Genomic DNA, 24413 nt, shown 5'->3' with positions numbered 1-24413 from the left:
TAGAATCCTTTCAAACAAACATTCTCGTAGCGCCACTGTTTCCATGAACCTTGACTTAGGCCTACAAAGACCACGTAGCACAGTATCCTTGGGGGGTGGGTCAGAATCCCAGACGAATATAATGGAGATAGATGTGTCTGAAGCGGAACATGTCTGTGTGACAGGAGACTCACCTCCTGGAGAGAAAGCTCTTGTTGTTTTATCTCAGCCCTGATACCCCGGGGCAGAGAGTGAGTGAATAGATGAACAGATCACTGCCCCCAAGGAGGAGTCATACACAGAGGAGAGAGGGCGGGAGGAAGAGAGGGGGCAGACCCACACACGCACCAGAGAGAGAGAGAGAGACACCACTGTCACTCAGTCTCAACAGGTACACGCATGATACAGACTTCACCAGACAGAGAGAGAAAGAGAAAAGGAAAGAAAGCAAGAGAGAGACAAGGAGATAGGGTGAGAGAGAGCGAGAGAGAGAGAGAGAGGGAGGGAAGTAGAGGGAGCACACGTAGACACTGGAGGAGGACACAGATAACCTGTCCTATGTGTGGGTCCTCTCAAGGCTTCACAGTAAGTATTCATTCACCATCACCACCCTCTTCTTTGTTACCAGGTCTGTGTGTGCGTGTGTGTGTGTATAAATTAGGGTTTCAGTCACAAAGTTGTTTTCACACACAGCATAGATTTCAATTTGCTCGTCTCATTCAAAAGGTCTTATTTTGTTTAATTTGGTGTGACAGTCTTACAAGGATACAGAGATTGTGATATTGGAGTTGTAGGCTTTCATGAAGTTTCTAAAAGCCTGTGTTTTTAGTCACTCACGACACAGATTTCACATTATTCCTCTAAATTTCATGTGGCGATGTTTTCTCATGAGGCCACAGCTGTGTGGCTTTGAATCATCATGCATCGATTTCAGAGTTTATTTTCTGCTATGTCAGTTTCATGGTTTCATGGTTTCATAGTGTATTTTCTGCTTTGTCAGTTTCATAGTTTCATGGTTTCAGAGTGAGCTGTCACTGTCCGTTGTGACAGTCATTCCACTCGGCGGTGGTGCGTACCATACACACATTGTGAAATGTCATCTATCAATGTTGGCCAATCAGTGTACAGTTCTAGAGAAGATGTAATTATTTGTGTTCTAATTCATTATTGCTTATTGCTATTATAAACTGGTTACCAACATACTTAGAGCAGTAAAAATAAATGGTTTGACATACCACGACTGTCAGCCAATTATCCTTCAGGGCTCCAACCACCCAATTTATAATATCACTGGTGATTTAAAGAGAAGATAAGACATGTTGGGAAACTTCCACTTTATCTTCCCTCAACTGGGATAAAAAGACAAACTGGTACTCTGTAGCTCAGCTCGTATAGCATGGCGTTTACAACGTCAGGGTAGTGGGTTTGGTTCCCAGGACAACCCATATGGAAAATGTATGCACAAATGATTGTAAGTCCCTTTGGATAAAAGCGTCTGATTAATGGCGCATAGAACCACCAGCTATCTTCTGATTGTATTCCACCCAAACGTCTGCGTTTACCTGCAAAGGCACTATATGGATCTAGGATTTTAACTCTGGATCTAGGATTAGCATTTTTCAGACTAACTCCATCCAATCTTTCTGTGTTCATGGCTTTGTCCAGTCTTGATGAAAATCTTTTCACACTACTGAGTGGAGTCGGGCCAAGCTGTACTCCACTGGTTTGGTCCTGCATCCATCATAGGTGCCGGAACCGGCCTGGAAAGGACCATCTGAAAAGAAAATGTCCAGGTCAGAACACCTCAGGTGCACGCACGGACAGACAGACGGACGGACGGACGGACGGAGAGAGGGAGACACACACAGACAGACAGACAGACAACTGAGCCAGGTCCCAGTCAGTATAGAGAGGAAGTCTGGGCTGATTCACTGGTAATACTGGTTTCCTCCTTGTGAAAGTGGTGGCTGACACTCCTTATTTGACGTGCACAGGAACCCCTTCCTGAAACCTGGGGTCCTGTTTTGGACGCTTACAGGATGTTTGGAACAGGGGGCAGCGATGGTGGGGTGGATGGATGGTGGAGTGGTGGAGGGATGGACGCTACCCTTTGAAGTTTGTTTGTCCGTTAGTGTTCGGTGGGACACTTAGTTAGGGTACCCCCCCTTTGACTGGTCGACAGCCCTCGTATCCCGCTGTTATCTCCTTCCTCTCTGTCTCCCACCTCGGCCTCCTTACTTCCACATTTAGCTATATTCAAGACAGAGGAGAGCTTCCTCCTTCAGCACACTTTATCCGCTGTTTGTTTTCCACAATGGTTTTCCACTGCTTAGGACAGCAGGAGAGAGAGAGAGATATAGAAGAGAGAGATCTATAGGAGAGAGAGATATATAGGAGAGAGAGATATATAGGAGAGAGAGAAAACAACAAGGAGAAGATAGAGGAACAGAAGAACAGAGGAACAGGAGAACAGGCGAACAGGGGAACAGGAGAACAAAAATAAATAAGGCAGAACTTGGGGAGATAAAAGAAAGTGAAAACAGGAAGTCCATGACTTCCCTGATTACTTGGGCTATTGCACATTAGAATGATCTTATGTTATCATTATCCCATTCTTATCCTTCTTCTTCCATCTCTTCTAGGCCTCCTCCCAGCACAGCACAGTTATGTTAACCTCAGATAGCTCCCCTTCACCTCACACCACAGTGGTCACCACCCCGACCATGTCGGACTCAGACCCTCAGGACCCAGACATGACCCACTGGAGTGAAGCTGAGTTCCAGGAGAGGTGCACCTACATTGTGAAGGACCACACGATGGATGAGGAACCAGAGAACCACCCAGAGAACCAGGACAAGACCAAGGCTGAGAGGTCTCTACCCAGAAACCTGGTCCTGAAACGCTGCCTTGACTCTGCAGAGGTATCCTGAACACCACACCTTCCTGTATATGGGGGATGTATTTTAAAAGTGAGAGTTGAGAGAGTGTTGGCATTTGCATGCAGGTGTGTGAGTGTTTGTGTTTTCGTGTGTGTGTGTCATCGAGTGAATGGCCATGCATGATGTTTCTTTGTGGGGCCTTCTAGTGTGTGTGTGTGTGTGTGTGTGTGTGTGTGTGTGTGTGTGTGTGTGTGTGTGTGTGTGTGTGTGTGTGTGTGTGTGTGTGTGTGTGTGTGTGTGTGTGTGTGTGTGTGTGTGTGTGTGTGTGTGTGTGTGTGTGTGTGTGTGTGTGTGCGTGCGTGCGTGCGTGTGTGTGTGTGTGTGTGTGTGTATACAACTGTGTACTATATGTTCTGTGAAAACTCCACTCCCATCCCTCCATCCTTCCTCGGGGGAGGAAATGCTTGACACACCATTTTCTAATTCCAGTTTTTCCTCTGTGTCTCTTCCTCGCTGCGAACATTTTAAGGAACATACAAAGACAATAGACAATGACCGCATCCCAAATGGCACCATGTTCCCTATGGGTCCTGTTCAAAGGTAGTGCACTATCAAGGGAATAGGGTGCCACTTGGGACGCAGTTCTGTCTTCACAGCCACAGCCTTAGGTCACTATGATTAGTTGTTACTTTACATTCCCGGTTCCCATTGTCCCCTACCTTACCATTAAACCGTAAAGCGGAGACACTGAGACCCACCTCCTGTATCTATGCCCCACGGATCGGTCCGAGGAGAAGTGGATCTGCTATCTCGATCAACATGAAAGATAGAACGTGGTTGTGCGGTTTGATGTTTAAGGGGCAAATCCTTGTACTTAAGTAGAATTTTCACACAGTCATGCAATGATGTCAATGGGAGACAAAGTAATTTGTTTAACTTTAAGCAGAAGTTAGGATTCCCCCCTTTACTGAACAGGAGACTGAATGAGGCCATTATTTGAATTCTTTCCAAATGGATCCTTCCTAACACCCTTCCTTGAAGTGATACCAGATTTGAGGTGATTGGATAGGTGAAAGTGAGGGGTTCCACTGAATCGATGTCATCTGTCCAAATCAGTGATAGCATCAAGGGAGGTAGTATGCATTTTCAGAGTATTCAAACATGACCCGAATCAAAGTGTGTCTAATCTAATGGCATGGGCAGCGTTTGTCAATGTGAATATACCATCACTTTTTGCAACACTTTGACTTAGTTCAAGTCAGGGTCTTTTCCCTGTTTGTGAGGTGTGTGCTCGTTCAGTCAGTCAGTGCATTGGCGTCAGTATGGGGATTACTCCATGCTCGGTGATGCTGCCTGCTGCTTTAAGAGGATACGTTTCACAAACAGACAGTGTAATCCACAGGAGGCTGGTGAGGGGAGGATGGCTCATAATAATAGTTGTAATAAAGTGAATAGAGTGGTATCAAACATATGGTTTCCATGGGTTTGAAGTTGTTGGATGCCATCCATTCACTTCGTTCCAGCCATTACTATGAGCCCTTCCTCCCCAATTAAGGTGCCACCAGCCACCTGTGGTGTAATCCCTAGAATGAAGGAAAAGTGGTAACTCTCTGTAAAATCAGAGGAGTGTGAGTCCAGGTGTGTTCAGGTAAATACCAGCATCCCCATCACCCTCTAATGATGTCTATCTGGAGTCTGGACTATGCTAAAGACTAGGGGGAATTACAGGTGTAGTCTGGGGTGGTATGGGACTAGGACAGTCCATCCACAATTCAGCCAGCAAGGAAAATAATAGACTGACATTAAACTGAAAAATAGTATATAGACAATATAACTCTTATATATTGTGTGTGTGTGTGTGTGTGTGTGTGGTTTTACTATCCTTGTGGGTACCAGAAGTCCTCACAAGGACAGTAAAACAAGGAAAAATCTGACAAGTGGGGACATTTTGACAGTCCCCACAAGGAAAAGCCTATTTTAGGCTTCGGGGTTAGGTTTAAAAAAATAATAATCTATACTGTATATACACGTATTTATACAGTCCCCCTTGACTTATTCCACATTTTTTGTGTGTTACAGCCCTAATCAATCTACGCACAATATCCCATAATGACAAAGTGAAAACATGATTTCAGAAATGTTAGCAAATGTGTTGATAATGAAATACATAAATGTCGAATTTACATTTGTAATTTTTATTATGATCCCCATTAGCTAACATCGTAACACCAATTAACAAGACATTACAAACAACCACAAATCAAGACTTCACAAACATTCAACAAGTAGACAATACAGACACTGAAATACCTGACAGGAAACTCAGTTGATGCTTTCTATTTCCTGTCCAGACATATGGTATATCACATTAGATGTTCTTTCTATTTCCTGTCCAGTCATATGGTCTATCACATTAGATGTTCTTTCTATTTCCTGTCCAGTCATATGGTCTATCACATTAGATGTTCTTTCTATTTCCTGTCCAGTCATATGGTCTATCACATTAGATGTTCTTTCTATTTCCTGTCCAGTCATATGGTCTATCACATTAGATGTTCTTTCTATTTCCTGTCCAGTCATATGGTCTATCGCATTAAATGTTTTTTTCTTGAAGGTGGATTAACTTTTTGCCTGAGAAATATGGATTGGTAAAGAGTTCCATTCAGCTGAGAAATATGGATTGGTAAAGAGTTCCATTCAGCTGAGAAATATGGATTGGTAAAGAGTTCCATTCAGCTGAGAAATATGGATTGGTAAAGAGTTCCATTCAGCTGAGAAATATGGATTGGTAAAGAGTTCCATTCAGCTGAGAAATATGGATTGGTAAAGAGTTCCATTCAGCTAGAAATATGGATTGGTAAAGAGTTCCATTCAGCTAGAAATATGGATTGGTAAAGAGTTCCATTCAGCTAGAAATATGGATTGGTAAAGAGTTCCATTCAGCTAGAAATATGGATTGGTAAAGAGTTCCATTCAGCTAGAAATATGGATTGGTAAAGAGTTCCATTCAGCTAGAAATATGGATTGGTAAAGAGTTCCATTCAGCTAGAAATATGGATTGGTAAAGAGTTCCATTCAGCTAGAAATATGGATTGGTAAAGAGTTCCATTCAGCTAGAAATATGGATTGGTAAAGAGTTCCATTCAGCTAGAAATATGGATTGGTAAAGAGTTCCATTCAGCTAGAAATATGGATTGGTAAAGAGTTCCATTCAGCTAGAAATATGGATTGGTAAAGAGTTCCATTCAGCTAGAAATATGGATTGGTAAAGAGTTCCATTCAGCTAGAAATATGGATTGGTAAAGAGTTCCATTCAGCTGAGAAATATGGATTGGTAAAGAGTTCCATTCAGCTATGGTTCTGTATAAAACTGTAGATTTAAGGTGATTCGTTCTTGGTTTGGGTTGTTTTAGCTGCCCTGAATTTGCCTGTCTGGTTTGGTGGTTATACGTGTTGCTAGTATGCACTAACTGGCCTGAAAAATACTGTGTTTAAAAAACAAAATACAACATTCCTATAGAAAATCAGAAGACTGCATAGTAATTTGTTTTTAACGTGAAGCCATGAGAGATTCTGATGTATTTGGATAATATTCATATGGTTAGAGAAATGAAGAGCTAATCTGGCAGCCCTGCTTAGAGCAATGAAGAGCTAATCTGGCAGCCCTGTTTAGAGCAATGAAGAGCTAATCTACCAGCCCTGTTTAGAGCAATGAAGAGCTAATCTACCAGCCCTGTTTAGAGCAATGAAGAGCTAATCTGGCAGCCCTGTTTAGAGCAATGAAGAGCTAATCTACCAGCCCTGTTTAGAGCAATGAAGAGCTAATCTACCAGCCCTGTTTAGAGCAATGACGAGCTAATCTGACAGCCCTGTTTAGAGCAATGAAGAGATAATCTGGCAGCCCTATTTAGAGCAATGAAGAGCTATCTCTACCAGCCCTGTTTAGAGCAATGAAGAGCTAATCTGACAGCCCTGTTTAGAGCAATGAAGAGATAATCTTCCAGCCCTGTTTAGAGCAATGAAGAGCTAATCTGGCAGCCCTGTTTAGAGCATTGAAGAGCCAATCTGGCAGCCCTTTTTAGAGCAATGAAGAGCCAATCTGGCAGCCCTGTTTAGAGCAATGAAGAGCTAATCTACCAGCCCTGTTTAGAGCAATGAAGAGCGAATCTGGCAGCCCTGTTTTGAGAAATGAAGAGCTAATCTGGCAGCCCTGTTTAGAGCAATGAAGAGTTAATCTGGCAGCCATGTTTTGAGCAATGAAGAGCTAATCTGGCAGCCCTATTTAGAGCAATGAAGAGCTAATCTGGCAGCCCTGTTTAGAGAAATGAAGAGCTAATCTGGCAGCCCTGTTTAGAGCAATGAAGAGCTAATCTGGCAGCCCTGTTTTGAGCAATGAAGAGCTAATCTGCCAGCCCTGTTTTGAGCAATGAAGAGCTAATCTGGCTGCCCTGTTTTGAGCAATGAAGAGCTAATCTGGCTGCCCTGTTTTGAGCCATTTGGATATGTTTTATATATCTTTCTTAGCTGCAGATGACCATATAACTGGACAGTACTCTAAGTGTGATAGGACCAGGGATTGACCATATAACTGGACAGTACTCTAAGTGTGAAAGGACCAGGGACAAAAATCACCTGATTCAGTTGCCATATCACTCCCTTTGGCAGTGATTACAGCTGTGAGTCTTTCTGGATAAATCTCTAAGAGCGTTCAACACCTGGATTGTGCAACATTTTCCCATCATTATTTCCTAAAATCTTCAACCTCTGCCAAATTGGTTGTTGATCATTGCTAGACAACCATTTTCAGGTCTTGCCATAGATTTTCAGGTAGATTTAATTCAAAACTGTAGCTCAGTAACATTCACTGTCTTCTTGGTTTATTTGATTTATTTCACCTTTATTTCACCAGGTAGGCTAGTTGAGAACAAGTTCTCATTTACAACTGCGACCTGGCCAAGATAAAGCATAGCAATTCGACACATGCAACAACAGAGTTACACATGGAATAAACAAAACACAGTCAATAATACAGCATAACAAAAGAAAACAAGAAGTCTATATATAGTGAGTGAAAATTAGGTAAGATAAGGGAGCTAAGGCAATAAATAGGCCATGGTGGTGAAGTAATTATAATATGGCAATTAAACACTGGAATGGAAGATGTGCAGAAGATGAATGTGCAAGTAGAGATACTGGGGTGCAAAGGAGCAAGATAAATAAATAAATACTGTATGGGGATGAGGTAGGTAGATAGATGGGCTGTTTACAGATGGGCTATGTACAGGTGCAGTGATCTGTGAGCTGCTCTGACAGCTGGTGCTTAAAGCTAGTGAGGGAGATATGAGTCTCCAGCTTCAGAGATTTTTGCAGTTCGTTTCAGTCATTCGCAGCAGAGAACTGGAAGGAAAGACGACCAAAGGAGGAATTGGCTTTGGGGGTGACCAGTGAGATATACCTGCTGGAGCGGTTGCTATGAGTGGGTGCTGCTATGGTGACCAGTGAGCTGAGATAAGTCGGGGCTTTACCTAGCAGAGACTTGTAGATGACCTGTAGCCTGTGGGTTTGATGACGAGTATGAAGCGAGGGCCAGCCAATGAGAGCGTACAGGTCGCAATGGTGGGTAGTGTATGGGGCTTTGGTGACAAAACAGATGGCACTGTGATAGACTGCATCCAGTTTGTTGAGTAGAGTGTTGGAGGCTATTATATAGATGACATCACCGAAGTTGAGGATCGGTTGGATGGTCAGTTTTACGAGGGTATGTTTGGCAGCATGAGTGAAGGATGCTTTGTTACGATATAGGAAGCCAATTCTAGATTTAATTTTGGATTGGAGATGCTTAATGTGAGTCTGGAAGGAGAGTTTACAGTCTAACCAGACACCTAGGTATTTGTAGTTGTCCACGTATTCTAAGTCAGAGCCGTCCAGAGTAGTGATGCTGGACGGGCGAGCAGGTGCGGGCAGGGATCGGTTGAATAGCATGCATTTAGTTTTCCCTGTGTTTAAGAGCAGTTGGAGGCCACGGAAGGAGAGTTGTATGGCATTGAAGCTCTTCTGGAGGTTAGTTAACACAGTGTCCAAAGAGGGGCCAGAAGTATACAGAATGGTGTCGTCTGCGTAGAGGTGTACCAGAGAATCACCAGCAGCAAGAGCAACATCATTGATGTATACAGAGAAGAGAGTCGGCCCAAGGATTGAACCCTGTGGCACCCCCATAGAGACTGCCAGAGGTCCGGACAACAGGCCCTCCGATTTGACACACTGAACTCTATCAGAGAAGTAGTCATGAGGCAATCATTTGAGAAACCAAGGCTGTCAAGTCTGCCAATAAGAATGTGGTGATTGACAGAGTCGAAAGCCTTGGCCAGGTCGATGAATACGGCTGCACAGTAATGTCTCTTATCGATGGCGGTTATGATGTCGAATTAGGACCTTGAGCGTGGCTGAGGGGCACCCATGACCAGCTCTGAAACCAGATTGCATAGTGGAGAAGGTACGGTGGGATTCGAAATGGTCAGTAATCTGTTTGGTAACTTGGCTTTCGACGACCTTAGAAAGACAGGGTAGGTTAGATATAGGTAAGCAACTCTAGTGTAGATTTGGCCTTGTGTTTTAGGTTATTGCCCTGCTGAAAGGTGAATTAATCTTCCAGGGTCTAGTGGAAAGCAGACTGAACCAGGTTTTCTTATAGGATTTTGCCTGTGCTTAGCTTAATTTTGCCTCTTTTTATCCTGAAAATCTTCCCAGTCTTAACGATTACAAGCATACCCATAACATGATGCAGCCACCACTATGCTTGAAAATATGGAGAGTGGTACGGTATGCAGTAATGTGTTGTATTGGATTTGCCCCAAACACAACTTTGTATTCAGGACAAAAGTTAATTGCTTTGCCACATTTTTTGCAGTATTACTATAGTGCCTTGTTGCAAACAGGATGCATGTTTTTGAATACTTGTATTCATGTACAGGCTTCCTTCTTTTTACTCTGTCAATTAGGTTAGCATTGTGGAGTAACTACAATGTTGTTGATCCATGATCAGTTTTCTCCTATCACAGCCATTACACTCTGTAGCTGTTTTAATGTCACCATTTGCCAATTGGTGAAATCCCTGAGGACGCCTGTATCGTTGTAGTGACTGGGTGTATTAATAAACCATCCTAAGTTGAATTAATAACTTCACCATGCTCAAAGGGATATTCAATGTGAAGGTTGGCCCAATTCTGAGGTCATGAGTGCTCTGGAGCAAGTTCCATAAAAGATCTCTCTGTACTTTGCTCAGTTCATCTCTCCTTCAATCCTGACTAGTCTTCCAGTCCCTGCCGCTGAAAAACATCCCCACAGGATGATGCTGCCACCACCATGCATCATGTGGTGGCAGAGAGATGGTGCCAGGTTTCTTCCAGACGTGGCACTTGGCATTCAGGCCAAATAGTTCAATCTTGGTTTCATCAGACTGGAGAATCTTGTTTCTTATGGTCTGAGAAACCTTTAGGTGCCTTTTGACAAACTCCAAGCAGACTGTCAATGTGCCTTTTACTGAGGAGTGGCTTCCCTCTGGCCACTCCACCATGAAGGCCTGATTGGTGGAGTGCTGCAGAGATGGTTGTGTTTCTGGAAGGTTCTCCCATCTCCACAGAGGAACTCTGGAGCTCTGACAGAGTGACCATCAGGTTTTTGGTCACCTCCCTGACCAAGGCCCTTCTCCCCCGATGGTTCAGTTTGGCCGGGCAGCCAGCTCTAGGAAGAGTCTTGGTGGTTCCAAACTTCTTCCATTTAAGAATTATTGAGGCCACTGTGTTCTTGGGGACCTTCAATGCTGCAGAAAAGTTTTGGTATCCTTCCCCAGAACTGTGCCTCGACACAATCCTGTCTTGGAGCTCTACGGACAATTCCTTCTACCTCATGGCTTGGTTTTTGCTCTGACATGCACTGTCAACTGTGGAACTTTATATAGACAGAAGTGTGCCTTTTCCAAAACATGTCCACTCAGTCGACTTTACCACAGGTGAACTCTAATCAAGTTGTAGAAACATCTCAAGGATGATCACCTGAGCTCAATTTTGAGTCTAAATACTAATGTAAATAAGGTACATTTACAAACTTTTCTAAAAACCTGTTTTCTCTTCATCATTAAGGGGTATTGTGTGTAGATTGAGTGGGAAAAACAATATTTAATGCATTTTAGAATAAGACGGTAACGTAATAAAATGTGGAAAAAGTGAAGGGGTCTGAATACTTTCCGAATGGACTGTATTATACAGCATACATATAGCCCTGTATCTATCTTCAAAGGTGACAGTATGAGTCAGCAATTACCATGAGTGTAGGTCCTCTAGGGTTTAGTGCCGTTGGTTTCCCGATATGATAGGGGTGTGTCCAACAACACCCTATCCCTTCATCCCCGCCCCGGAGGCTAGAGACAGAGGGGGTAAGTTTCACAAGTAACACCTTCAGGAGCGAGAACAAGAGTTGTGTTCTGATTAACTCATTAAATATTTACGGTGTGAAAGAGGAAAGCTTTCCTTTTCACACTCTCAAAGTGAATGCCAGTTGTCATTGAGAAACTCTTTTCATAAAAGCTTCCTCTAACCTGTGTTTTTCTACTGGCTTGGCTTGTTCTGAAATGGTGGGAACGTCTACTGGCTTGGCTTGTTCTGAAATGGTGGGAACGTCTACACTGGCTTGGCTTTATATGTGCTGAAATGGTGGGAACGTCTACTGGCTTGGCTTACTTTATATGTGCTGAAATGGTGGGAACGTCTACTGGCTTGGCTTACTTTATATGTGCTGAAATGGTGGGAACGTCTACTGGCTTGGCTTACTTTAAATGTGCTGAAATGGTGGGAACGTCTACTGGCTTGGCTTACTTTAAATGTGCTGAAATGGTGGGAACGTCTTCACACTTCACACAGTTTGGATGAGATGATTGAGTTACGTGTACAGTGCATTTGGAAAGTATTCAGATCCCTTCCCTTTTTACATTTTGTACGTTACAGGGTTATTCTAAAATGGATTAAATGACTTGTTCCCCCCATCAATCTATACACAATAGCATAATGACAAAGCAAAAATATTTTTGGGTAAAATAAAAAAATAAAAAAACATTTTAAAAAAAAAAAAAAAAACTGAAATACCTTTATTTACATAAGTATTAAAACCCTTTGCTATGAGACTCAGGTGCATCCTGTTTCCATTGATCATCCATGAGATGTTTCTACATCTTGACTGGAGTCCACCTGTTGTAAATCCGATTGAGTGGACCTGATATGAAAAGGTACACACCAAGAGCCTGATGGTTACTCTGACAGAGCTCCAGAGTTCCTCTGTGGAGATGGGAGAACCTTTCAGAAGGACAACCATCTCTGCAGCACTCCACCAATCAGGCCTTTATGGTAGAATGGCCTGACGGAAGCCACTCCTCAGTTAAAGGCACATGACAACCCCCTTGTAGTTTGCCAAAAGGCACCTAAAGGACTTTCAGACCATGAGAAACAAGATTCTCTAGTCTGATGAAACCAAAATAGAACTATTTGGCCTGAATGCCAAGTGTCACGTCTGGAAGAATCATGGCACCATCCCTAAGGTGAAGCATGGTGGTCGCAGCATCATCCTGTGGGGATGTTTTTCAGCAGTAGGGACTGGGAGGCTAGTCTGGATCGATGCAAAGATGAACGGAGCAAAGTACAGAGAGATCCTTGATGAAAACCTGGTCCAGAGCACTCATGACCTCAGACTGGGGTGAAGGTACACCTTCCAACAGGACAATGACCCTAAGCACACAGCCAAGACAATCCAGGAGTGACTTAGGGACAAATCTCTGAATGTCCTTGAGTGGCCCAGCCAGATCCCAGACTTGAACCAGAATTAACATCTCTGGAGAAATCTGAAAATAGCTGTGCAGCGACGCTCTCCATCCAACCTGACAGAGCTTGAGAGGATCTGCAAAGAAGAATGGGAGAAACTCCCCAAATACCGGTGTGCCAAGATTGTAGCGTCATACCCAAGAAGACTCGAGGCTGCAATCACTGCCAAAGGTACTTCAACAAAGTACTGAGTAAAGGGTCTGAATACTTATGTAAATGTGATATTTCAGTTTTTTATTTTTCTGAAAACCTGTTTTTGCTTTGTCATTATGGGGTATTGTGTGTAGATTGATTAAGGGGACTACATTATTGCATCCATTGTAGAATAAGGCTGTAACGTAGTAAATGTCTTAAAGTAATGGAATGTAATTTCTTTTTGCTTATTTGAGCTGTTCTTGCCATAATATGGACTTGTTCTTTAACCAAATAGGGCTATTTTCTGTATACCACCCCTACCTTGTCACAACACAACTGATTGGATCAAACGTATTAAGAAGGAAAGAAATTCCACAAATGTTAACAAGGCACACCTGTTAATTGAAATGTATTCCAGGTGACTACCTCATGAAGCTGGTTGAGAGAATGCCAAGAGTGTGCAAAGCTGTCATCCACTCCACACATTCAACCACTCCACACATTTCTTGTTAACAAACTACAGTTTTGGCAAGTCAGTTAGGACATCTACTTTGTGCATGACACAAGTCATTTTTCCTACAATTGTTTACAGACATATTATTTCACTTATAATTCACTATATCACAATTCCAGTGGGTCAGAAGTTTACATACACTAAGTTGACTGTGCCTTTAAATAGCTTGGAAAATCCAGAAAATTATGTCTTGGCTTTAGAAGCTTCTGATAGGCTAATTGACATCATTTGAGTCAATTGGAGGTGTACCTGTGGATGTATTTCAAGGCATCATGTTGTGGGGGTGCTTTGCTGCAGGAGGGACTGGTGCACTTCACAAAATAGATGGCATCATGGGGAGGGAAAATTATGTGGATATATCTAAGCAACATCTCAAAACATCAGTTAAGTTAAAGCTTGGTCACAAATGGGTCTTCCAAATGGACAATGACCCCAAGCATACTATGAAAGTTGTGGCAAAATGGCTTAAGGACAACAAAGTCAAGGTATTGGAGTGGACATCACAAAGCCCTGACCTCAGTCCTATAGAACATTTGTGGGCAGAACTGAAAAAGTGTGTGTGAGCAAGGAGGCCTACAAACCTGACTCAGTTACAGCAGCTTTGTCAGGAGGAATGGGCCAAAATTCACCCAACTTATTATGAGAAGCTTGTGGAAGGCTACCCAAAACATTTGACCCAAGTTAAACAATTTAAAGGAAATGCTACCAAATACTATTTGGGAACACACTGGGAATGTGATGAAAGAAATAAAATCTGAAAAAAATCATTCTCTACTATTATTCTGACATTTCACATTCTTAAAATAAAGTCGTGATCCTAACTGACCTAAGACAGGGCATTTTTACTATGATTAAATGTCAGGAATTGTGAAACTGAGTTTAAATGTATTTGGCTAAGGTGTATGTAAACTTCCAACTTCAACTGTATATACATTTGTGTGTTATTGTTGGTTTAGTCTGTAGGAAACATTTACAATAACATGTTTGAAAGAAAGGAAACAGTTTCTTAGTGTGTGGCTAGTTAGCTGGAACTACCATAGATTTGACATGACAGTCAGAGGTTGTATCCAAGAGAATCTTACTCTAAGTTTTCTTAATGGGCATTCGCTTTGTCATCTTATCTTCTGAATGGTCCATTGTTTGATGATGTTATTTCCTGTGCGGTACAGGTGCTTGGGGTGACCAGTCGGGAACTCATTCCGAAGGGGACGCGGTTCGGCCCTCTGGTTGGCCAGAGCTACACCAATGACACGGTGCCCAAAGATGCCAACAGGAATTACTTCTGGAGGGTAAATGAGGGGCATTGTGGGAACTCATTTTGGTCATATCCTGTTAAATTCTAAAAAGGGGGGGGGGGCAACAATTGGCACTTGTGGTCTCACATCCTGTGTAATATCTGTTTGTGTGTGTTTTTATGCCAGCCGCGTGTCATTTTTAAAATTTCCTGCAAAGACTGTGTATGAGAATGTGTGTTTGCTCATTGGTGAGAAGGCAGCATGAGGTCACACACACACAGCTGTTTAGTTTCACTGACACCGTGGTTCTCCTCTCTCTGCTCCTCTCTCCGCTACTTTCGGCAGTGCCATGGTCTCACTGCCGGGAAACACATACTGTAGCACATAAACAAACACACTGACTAAGCAAGGAAGTGGCTTGGGGTCTGCGAGCCACGACTTCCACTTGCAAATAACACAGCTAACGGGCATAGGCCTGCAAACAGCATAGTCATGATGACAGACCTACAGATACAGTCCCAACACAACATCTAAACAACGGGGCCACAACACAGACATGAGATCAACATAGATGACCTAGACACTAAAGTCATGAGTCAATCTGCAAATAACACGGCTTCCAGACAAAGAGCAGAGAGTGATGTAAAAAGTGATGTAAAGAGCTTAGCAGAGAAAGTGATGTAAAGAGCTTAGCAGAGAAAGTGATGTAAAGAGCTTAGCAGAGAAAGTGATGTAAAGAGCTTAGCAGAGAAAGTGATGTAAAGAGCTTAGCAGAGAAAGTGATATAAAGAGCTTAGCAGAGAAAGTGATGTAAAGAGCTTAGCAGAGAAAGTGATGTAAAGAGCTTAGCAGAGAAAGTGAGAAAGTGATGTAAAGAGCTTAGCAGAGAAAGTGATGTAAAGAGCTTAGCAGAGAAAGTGATGTAAAGAGCTTAGCAGAGAAAGTGATGTAAAGAGCTTAGCAGAGAAAGTGATGTAAAGAGCTTAGCAGAGAAAGTGATGTAAAGAGCTTAGCAGAGAAAGTGATGTAAAGAGCTTAGCAGAGAAAGTGATGTAAAGAGCTTAGCAGAGAAAGTGATGTAAAGAGCTTAGCAGAGAAAGTGATGTAAAGAGCTTAGCAGAGAAAGTGATGTAAAGAGCTTAGCAGAGAAAGTGATGTAAAGAGCTTAGCAGAGAAAGTGATGTAAAGAGCTTAGCAGAGAAAGTGATGTAAAGAGCTTAGCAGAGAAAGTGATGTAAAGAGCTTAGCAGAGAAAGTGATGTAAAGAGCTTAGCAGAGAAAGTGATGTAAAGAGCTTAGCAGAGAAAGTGATGTAAAGAGCTTAGCAGAGAAAGTGATGTAAAGAGCTTAGCAGAGAAAGAGGGAAAGGGTGATGGAGCAGAAAAGCAGAGAGAAAGATCCAACTGAATGTAGTCTGAGAGGGACTATTGTAAGAAAACACTGTCATCGGTCGTTGTGTAAATTCGACCGACTGTTTTGCTCTCCAGGAATGTGTAGTCATTTAGGTGCGCTGTATGGGAACATAGGTCTGATTGAAGTTAGAGTGGTATAACTTTGCACAGTCGATTGTGAGCGGACTCGAGTAGAGTCATCATACTGTCATTCTAGTCGATGATCAATGTCAAAAACACACAGAATAAGCCCACCCCCACCCAAAACCCACAGATTAACCCCCCCCACCTTCACCCAAAACCCACAGATTAACCCCATATATATATATATATATATATATATATATATATATATATATATATATATATATATATATATTCCCTCTCTTCCTCTCTGTCCAGGTGTTTTCAGAGGGTCGGTTACATCACATCCTGGATGGCTTGGACGAGGAGAAGAGTAACTGGATGCGCTACGTCAACCCAGCCCGTTGTCACGGGGACCAGAATCTGGTGGCGTGCCAGACTGGCATGGCCATCTACTTCTACACGATGAGAGCCGTACCACAGGGCCAGGAGCTGCTTGTGTGGTACTGCCCGGAGTTAGCCAACCGCCTCAACTACACACCCCCAGGAGAGCTCGCCACAGAGAGAATTGGTACGTTTTGTAATGCAGAGGTCTGAAACTTGTGGTACAGGAGCTATCTCCAGTGCGCAAACTGCTGTTTTGTGGCCCCCTCGACTAACATCAGTTCATATTGGAATCAAGCCTGCTACTAATGCACTTAATACATTTTACTGCTAGGCCAGGCTAACAGATCCAATCCCATTTCATCCAATCCAATAAGGCATGGGACAATGTGGAATCTCTGATACTTGTATTCACTGTGGTGAGTGGAGGAGAGAGAAAATCAATTTGATCAATGAGTGTTCGGAACAACGGAGCAATTCCTAGAGTTTCCTAGAGCTTTGGGTGGATATTCAAAGTGGGTGGATATTCAAAGCCGAAAGCGCTGTCAAAGGTCCAGGCACCTGACACAATCTTTGTGTGGGTGTTTAACCAGTAATAAAAGTCACACCCACAGGTCTTTGTGAAGGAGGGAGACAAAGAAAGGAGAGAAGATCTAGCTCCATGTGTCACCAAGAGAGGTTTTGTCTCTTCGTAAGGCGAGACCAATTTCAGGTCTCAAAGCAAGGTTTCAGTTTCCTTTTTTCCAATGCACACATACACAGACATACTCTCTCTTTCCCTCTCACACGCACACACACTCTCATTCACACACACACACAAACAAGGCTTCTGTGTGTGAGTGTGTGAGTGTGTGTTGGGTGTGTGAGAGAGAGAGAGAGTGTGTCTGTGTTGGGTGTGTGTGTGAGAGAGTGTCTGTGTGTGTGTGTGTGTGTGTGTGTGTGTGTGTGTGTGTGTGTGTGTGTGTGTGTGTGTGTGTGTGTGTTGGATGGGTGTGTGTTGTGTTGTGATGTCTGTCTGTCTGTCTGTCTGTCTGTCTGTCTGTCTGTCTGTCTGTCTGTCTGTCTGTCTGTCTGTCTGTCTGTCTGTCTGTCTGTCTGTCTGTCTGTCTGTCTGTCTGTCTGTCTGTCTGTCTGTCTTGGACAGAGTGTATGGGGCCTTTTTAAAGAAGTAGCTCTGATTTAACTAAGAGTTACTGTATATAACACTGAATTCAATTAAGAGTTACTGTATATAACACTGAATTCAACTAAGAGTTACTGTATATAATGCTCTGATTTCATTTAACTGATATCAAAAAGAATCAAGACTCCATTTGACTAGGTTGTGACTGTGTAAAGCCCCTTCACCAGCCAACACACACAGCTCTGCTAGCTGGAACTTGTCTCCTATAACCACTCTCTCCCTCCCTCAGCTTAATCTGGGCCCTGATCAGCCGACTAATGTTTCACCTTCAGTATCAGCTTCCATAGAGCGCCCGGACAGGTCTGTTAGTGAGAAGCAGATGATCTTAACAGCTGACTGACATAGGTCTGAGATCTGAGACGAGTTCATAAAAAGTAGAAAACAACTGGTTGAACTGGAGTTCTTTCCTCTTTTAGAGTGGAGTGAGAGGCTGAGAACTAGAGAAGTGATGTCACAGATAGGGGCACAGTGGACATGGTCTCACACTGAAGGTATGTGTGTCAGGTGGTGTATCTGTGGCGATGGGTTCCACTGTAAAAAGGGAGTGACACTGACTCATAAACAATGGCTTCTACTGTAAAAAGAGAGTGACACCGACTCAAACAATGGGCTCTACTGTAAAAAGAAAGTGTCCCAGACTCATAAACAATGGATTCTACTCTAAAAAGGGAGTGACACCGACTCATAAACAATGGGTTCTACTGTAAAAAGAGAGTGACACTGACTCATAAACAATGGCTTCTACTGTAAAAAGAGAGTGACACCGACTCAAACAATGGGCTCTACTGTAAAAAGAAAGTGTCCCAGACTCATAAACAATGGATTCTACTCTAAAAAGGGAGTGACACCGACTCATAAACAATGGGTTCTACTGTAAAAAGAGAGTGACACTGACTCATAAACAATGGCTTCTACTGTAAAAAGAGAGTGACACCGACTCAAACAATGGGCTCTACTGTAAAAAGAAAGTGTCCCAGACTCATAAACAATGGGTTCCACTGTAAAAAGGGAGTGACACTGACTCATAAACAATGGCTTCTACTGTAAAAAGAGAGTGACACCGACTCAAACAATGGGCTCTACTGTAAAAAGAAAGTGTCCCAGACTCATAAACAATGGATTCTTCTACTCATAAACAATGGGTTCTACTGTAAAAAGAGAGTGACACCGACTCATAAACAATGGGTTCTACTGTAAAAAGAGAGTGACACTGACTCATAAACAATGTCTTCTACTGTAAAAAGAGAGTGACACCGACTCAAACAATGGGCTCTACTGTAAAAAGAAAGTGTCACAGACTCATAAACAATGGATTCTACTCTAAAAAGGGAGTGACACCGACTCATAAACAATGGGTTCTACTGTAAAAAGAGAGTGACACCGACTCATAAACAATGGGTTCTACTGTAAAAAGAGTGACACTGACTCATAAACAATGGGTTCTACTGTAAAAAGAGAGTGACACTGACTCATAAACAATGGGTTCTACTGTAAAAAGAGAGTGACACTGACTCATAAACAATGGATTCTACTCTAAAAAGAGAGAGACACTGACTCATAAACAATGGATTCTACTCTAAAAAGAGAGAGACACTGACTCATAAACAATGGGTTCTACTGTAAAAAGAGAGTGACACTGACTCATAAACAATGGGCTCTACTGTAAAAAGAGAGTGACACTGACTCATAAACAATGGGTTCTACTGTAAAAAGAGAGTGACACTGACTCATAAACAATGGGTTCTACTGTAAAAAGAGAGTGACACTGACTCATAAACAATGGTCTCTACTGTAAAAAGAGAGTGACACTGACTCATAAACAATGGGTTCTACTGTAAAAAGAGAGTGACACTGACTCATAAACAATGGGTTCTACTGTAAAAAGAGAGTGACACAGACTCATAAACAATGGGTTCTACTGTAAAAAGAGAGAGACTGCAACTTGCGATTGTGTCATGTGCATCCCATGTGTAGTACAGTTGACTAAACTCATCAAGCTGCAAATTATAGTTTCAAGGTACTTTCGTGCAGCAACATTTTACCCTAAGTATGTGTGTGTGTCTTTTTTGTCCCACAGAGCACAACCAGGTTTGCGGGAAGAGGGGGTACAGCATGTCTGAAATCCTGAGGAAGGAGCCCACCAAGCCCCATTCCACTTGCCCCCTACTCCCCGAATCCACACTGTCCCCAACCTGCAGCCCTGTCCTACCCCTCAGCCCCCGTTTGGTCTTCCCCACCTACCCACCTATCCTATACTGTGCCCCCCCCATCCCCAGAAGAACCCTGGACAGCAGCCCTGTCACCCCCCACATGCACTTTCCTGTCAATCCTACCCCAGGTGTCTCCATCACACCCAAACATTACCCAGAGTCCTCAGTGCCAGGCCAGATGTACCTCAGTCAACGGTGCAGTCCCTACCGCATACCTCACTATCCACTTGGCCTTAACAGCATACAACCTCACACATACCCCCTGTGCAGTGACAGACTAGCTCCACATATACCACTTCCACCTCACATGCTGCCCTTTGAGGGGTACCCGCACTTCCTGCATCCATCAGCCAATGGACACAAAGAGCTCCCGGTTTCACTGACCACTACACACAAAGACCTCTCACTAACCAATGGCAGCAGAGATATGCCCTTTGCACTGACAAAAAAACACGTCATTTGTTTGACGACCAGTGGGCGCAAACATCTTGGTGACCTTATGCCCTCACCAAAACAATACCTCAAAAACCTCACTGTGACACCAACAAACAACATCATAGACTCTAAACATGCCCCTGCCAGCAGCACCTTCGATAACCAGCCTCTACCAGCCACGTCTAGGGCCTCATCCATGGCCTCATCCCCTCTCGCACCCAGGGGAGGCTCACCGCCGGCAGGCCTGGCTGCCTCCTCTGACGACCTCCCCTCCAAGCCTACATCCGCCCTGCTGAGTTCCAGCCACAGTGCAGAGGAAGGGGCAGGAGACCTGCGGAAGGCCAGACGTGGTAGACGGGTCATCGGGTACAAGACCCTGTCCTACCCCCTCACCAGGAAGAACGGGAAGATCCGGTACGAGTGCAACGTCTGCAGCAAGATCTTCGGGCAGCTGTCCAACCTCAAGGTCAGTCAGTCCCCCGTTAAATAACTGTCCAACCTCAAGGTCAGTCAGTCCCCCGTTAAATAACTGTCCAACCTCAAGGTCAGTCAGTCCCCCGTTAAATAACTGTCCAACCTCAAGGTCAGTCAGTCCCCCGTTAAATAACTGTCTAACCTCAAGGTCAGTCAGTCCCCCGTTAAGTAACTGTCCAACCTCAAGGTCAGTCAGTCCCCCATTAAGTAACTGTCCAACCTCAAGGTCAGTCAGTCCCCTGTTAAATAACTGTCCAACCTCAAGGTCAGTCAGTCCCCGTTAAGTAACTGTCCAACCTCAAGGTCAGTCAGTCCCCCGTTAAATAACTGTCCAACCTCAAGGTCAGTCAGTAACTGTCCCCCGTTAAATAACTGTCCAACCCCAAGGTCAGTCAGTCCCCCGTTAAATAACTGTCTAACCTCAAGGTCAGTCAGTCCCCCGTTAAATAACTGTCCAACCCCAAGGTCAGTCAGTCCCCCGTTAAATAACTGTCTAACCTCAAGGTCAGTCAGTCCCCCGTTAAATAACTGTCTAACCTCAAGGTCAGTCAGTCTCCCATTAAATAACTGTCCAACCTCAAGGTCAGCCAGTCCCCTATTAAATAGCCAATATCGGAGATTACAAGTACATTATGTCTAGATGATAGTTTATGTTGATAGGACATCATGATTTAAATAGATTTGTTTATAAAATAGTTTGTGGTCATACGCACATCCTTAAAAAGCTAAGGTGCGGGGGCAATTAAGTATGCATGAAAATAACAGAACGGCCCGCACACTTTTCATGAAATAGATTTGTCTCATCCTGTTTTTGTCTTTCCGCTTCTTTTATGTTATTTTTAATTCTATCATTCTATGTTTCTTCCTCCTTGCTATTCTGTTGCCTTTCTCCAGGTTCACCTGCGTGTCCACAGTGGAGAGCGGCCCTTTAGGTGTCAGACCTGCACTAAGGACTTCACCCAGCTGGCCCACCTCCAGAAACACTTACTGGTTCACACTGGGGAGAAGCCACATGAGTGCCAGGTACAGAAGGCTGAGATCTGATTATCTGCTTATCTAGAATATCTCTGTGCCTGTCTGTCTGTTTATCTGGAATATCTATTTATCTATCTGTCTGTCTGTGTCTGTGTGTCTGTCTGTTTATCTAGAATATCTGTCTGTCTGTCTTTCTGCCTGTCTGTCTGTCTGTTTCTGTCTGTCCCACAGCGTCACTATGCCATACGCCCCAAAACGCCCATGAGACTACAAATCTGTCTGTCTCTACAGTGTCTGTCTTTCTGCCTGTCTGTTTCTGTCTGTCCCACAGCGTCACTATGCCATACCCTCCAAAATGCCCATGAGACTACAAAACATTGCTTAATCAAGCCTCTTTTCCAACATTAGCAAGTATGAAATCTTTGCCTTTACGTCAACTAACATTTTAACCTCTCTCATTGCTTTGTGCTCCTTTTTCCCTCACTCCAGGTGTGCCGCAAGCGCTTCAGTAGCACCAGCAACCTGAAGACTCACCTGCGTCTCCACTCAGGCGAGAGGCCCTACCAGTGCAAGCTGTGCAGCGGCCCGATTCACCCCAACATGTTCACCTTAAGCTCCACAAGCGCCTGCACACTGTCGAGCACCCACACCGGTGCCCACTCTGTCCACGCTCTTAACTCCACCACTGCCTCCTCCAGGTGCACCTCCAGGGCTTCTGCCCTGCTGGCTCCACCCTCTCAGGTTCCGCCCCCTCAGCTGAAGAGCTTCACTGCATCAACACCGAGATGGAACAGTTCGACCTGAGAAAGGCGGCAGAACGCTGAAAGAAGATGGTGATGGAGGCCGGAGAAATGGAACACCTACATCAGAGTCTTACTGCAAGAACCTCCAGCCACCAAGCGAGCGCTGATAAGAATGTGTTGTTCCTGGAGCTTGGTTTCTACGAAGCAGCAGCAGCAGCAGCAAGGAAGTCCTTGGTCCTTAGAGGCTGCAGCATCGCAGCCTCCCTCTGCATGCTGGCCATATCAAACCGGAGTCAGTCATATGATATAACAAACCACTAATACCCTTTCACACTACTGAGCCTAGACATCCCAAGCCCAGCTCTACTTCACTGGCCTGATTGATTATTCATCCACATTATTTCCTGGAAACATATACTGGAAAGGACAATGTGAAAAAGAAATACCCAGCAAAGTACAGCTTGGTCGAAAGTTATAGTGTGGAAAGGGTACAAGAGACAGCTACCTATAATCCATCATGCTGACAGTGGCTGATATTGACCTTGACTGTTGGAAGCAATGCTTTGTCTCCATGACAGGGGTCTTTCCTCACAAGGCTATGGCAAGAAGTGGGACAACCATGAGAACCTTATTGTGAGAGCATATAAACATGAGACTTGTATTGTACCTATTAAATCCTCAGCCTTATTATTCATTTAAGCAGCTTATTGTAACCCGAGAAAGCCAGAAAGACAGGGAGATTTGTGATCAAATGTTTATAACAGGGTTCTATTTACTACCATCTGCTTTTGTACTACTTGATGTGGAGTAATAACAGAAATGAGACAATTCATGTCTTACTTTAAATTTGTATGTGTTCATTCACTTTTTCTGTGTGTGAGTTGATTTCCTGAATTGATATAATGAGTTGATTTAATGTGCCAAATGCCAAAGGAAGTTGTTATCTTGATGAATTCTCCTTCCTACTGCAGTCGCCCACATTGTGTTTCAGAGCTCTGGTAATGAATGACAAGTCGCTGATACATACTCACATGTACGGTAGCTCTCTCTCTCGCCCTCTCTCACACATACACACACACACACACACACACACACACTTCAGAAAATCTGCTTTTCAAATCAAAACGAATTATTACCCATGTGTGATCAGAATCAGATGTTAATCAGGATTCAGAGTTTGAAATGAGATAAGCGTGTGTGTGTGTGTGTGTGTGTGTGTGTGTGTGTTCAGTGCGTCCGTCCATGTATTCTCTCTCAAATGTATCACTTCCAGTTGCCAGCAGCAGTTGAACTCATACATACGGGAAACTGTTCACACATGAGATGCTCCTCACTTTCGATCACATACACAACCACCCACTCTCTATGTCCCACACACTACTATTGAGACCAATGTGCTGACTCCCCAGAGATGTGGATGATGAAACTGAAACACATGCGTAAATGATTCATTTAGTTTCCTGCAACCATCCAGTAAATTGTTATACAGGGTATCGATTTAGACCACAACTTATTCAAAGTTCTGTCCCCACCATTTCCCCTTTCACTCAAGGATACATTATCACACACACACACACACACACACACACACACACACACACACACACACACACACACACACACACACACACACACACACACACACACACACACACACACACACACAAAGTCCCCAACTGGCAGCTTCATTAAATATTACCCACAAGACACCATGTTCCAAATACTCAACTAGTCAAAAGAAGGGCCTTTTTTTTATTGCTTCTTTAATCAGAACAACAGTTTTCAGCTGTGCTAACATCATTGAAAATGGGTTTTCTAATGATCAATGAGCCTTTTAAAGTGATAAACTTGTATTAGCTAACACAACCTGCCATTGGAACACAGGAGTGATGATTGCTGATAATAGGCCTCTGTATGCCTATGTAG

General features: G+C 43.6%; 1 protein-coding gene across 1 annotated transcript; it reads left to right on the top strand.

Annotated features, from left to right (window-relative positions):
• The first annotated feature begins 371 nt into the window (after window positions 1-371).
• Window positions 372-24007, top strand: LOC112249828 (PR domain zinc finger protein 1-like). Its single transcript, XM_042321468.1, has 7 exons — window positions 372-564; window positions 2622-2900; window positions 14543-14662; window positions 16402-16654; window positions 19728-20761; window positions 21664-21792; window positions 22234-24007. Exons 1-7 carry the CDS (start codon window positions 379-381, stop codon window positions 22546-22548), a joined length of 2316 nt encoding a protein of 771 aa, XP_042177402.1. The 5' UTR covers window positions 372-378; the 3' UTR covers window positions 22549-24007.
• The last annotated feature ends 406 nt before the right edge of the window (window positions 24008-24413 follow it).

The sequence above is a fragment of the Oncorhynchus tshawytscha genome, linkage group LG05 (genome assembly GCF_018296145.1).
Source record: "Oncorhynchus tshawytscha isolate Ot180627B linkage group LG05, Otsh_v2.0, whole genome shotgun sequence".
NCBI lineage: Eukaryota > Metazoa > Chordata > Actinopteri > Salmoniformes > Salmonidae > Oncorhynchus > Oncorhynchus tshawytscha.
The sequence above is the reverse complement of the archived record's forward strand: the minus strand, read 5'-3'. Positions and strand labels throughout refer to the sequence as shown.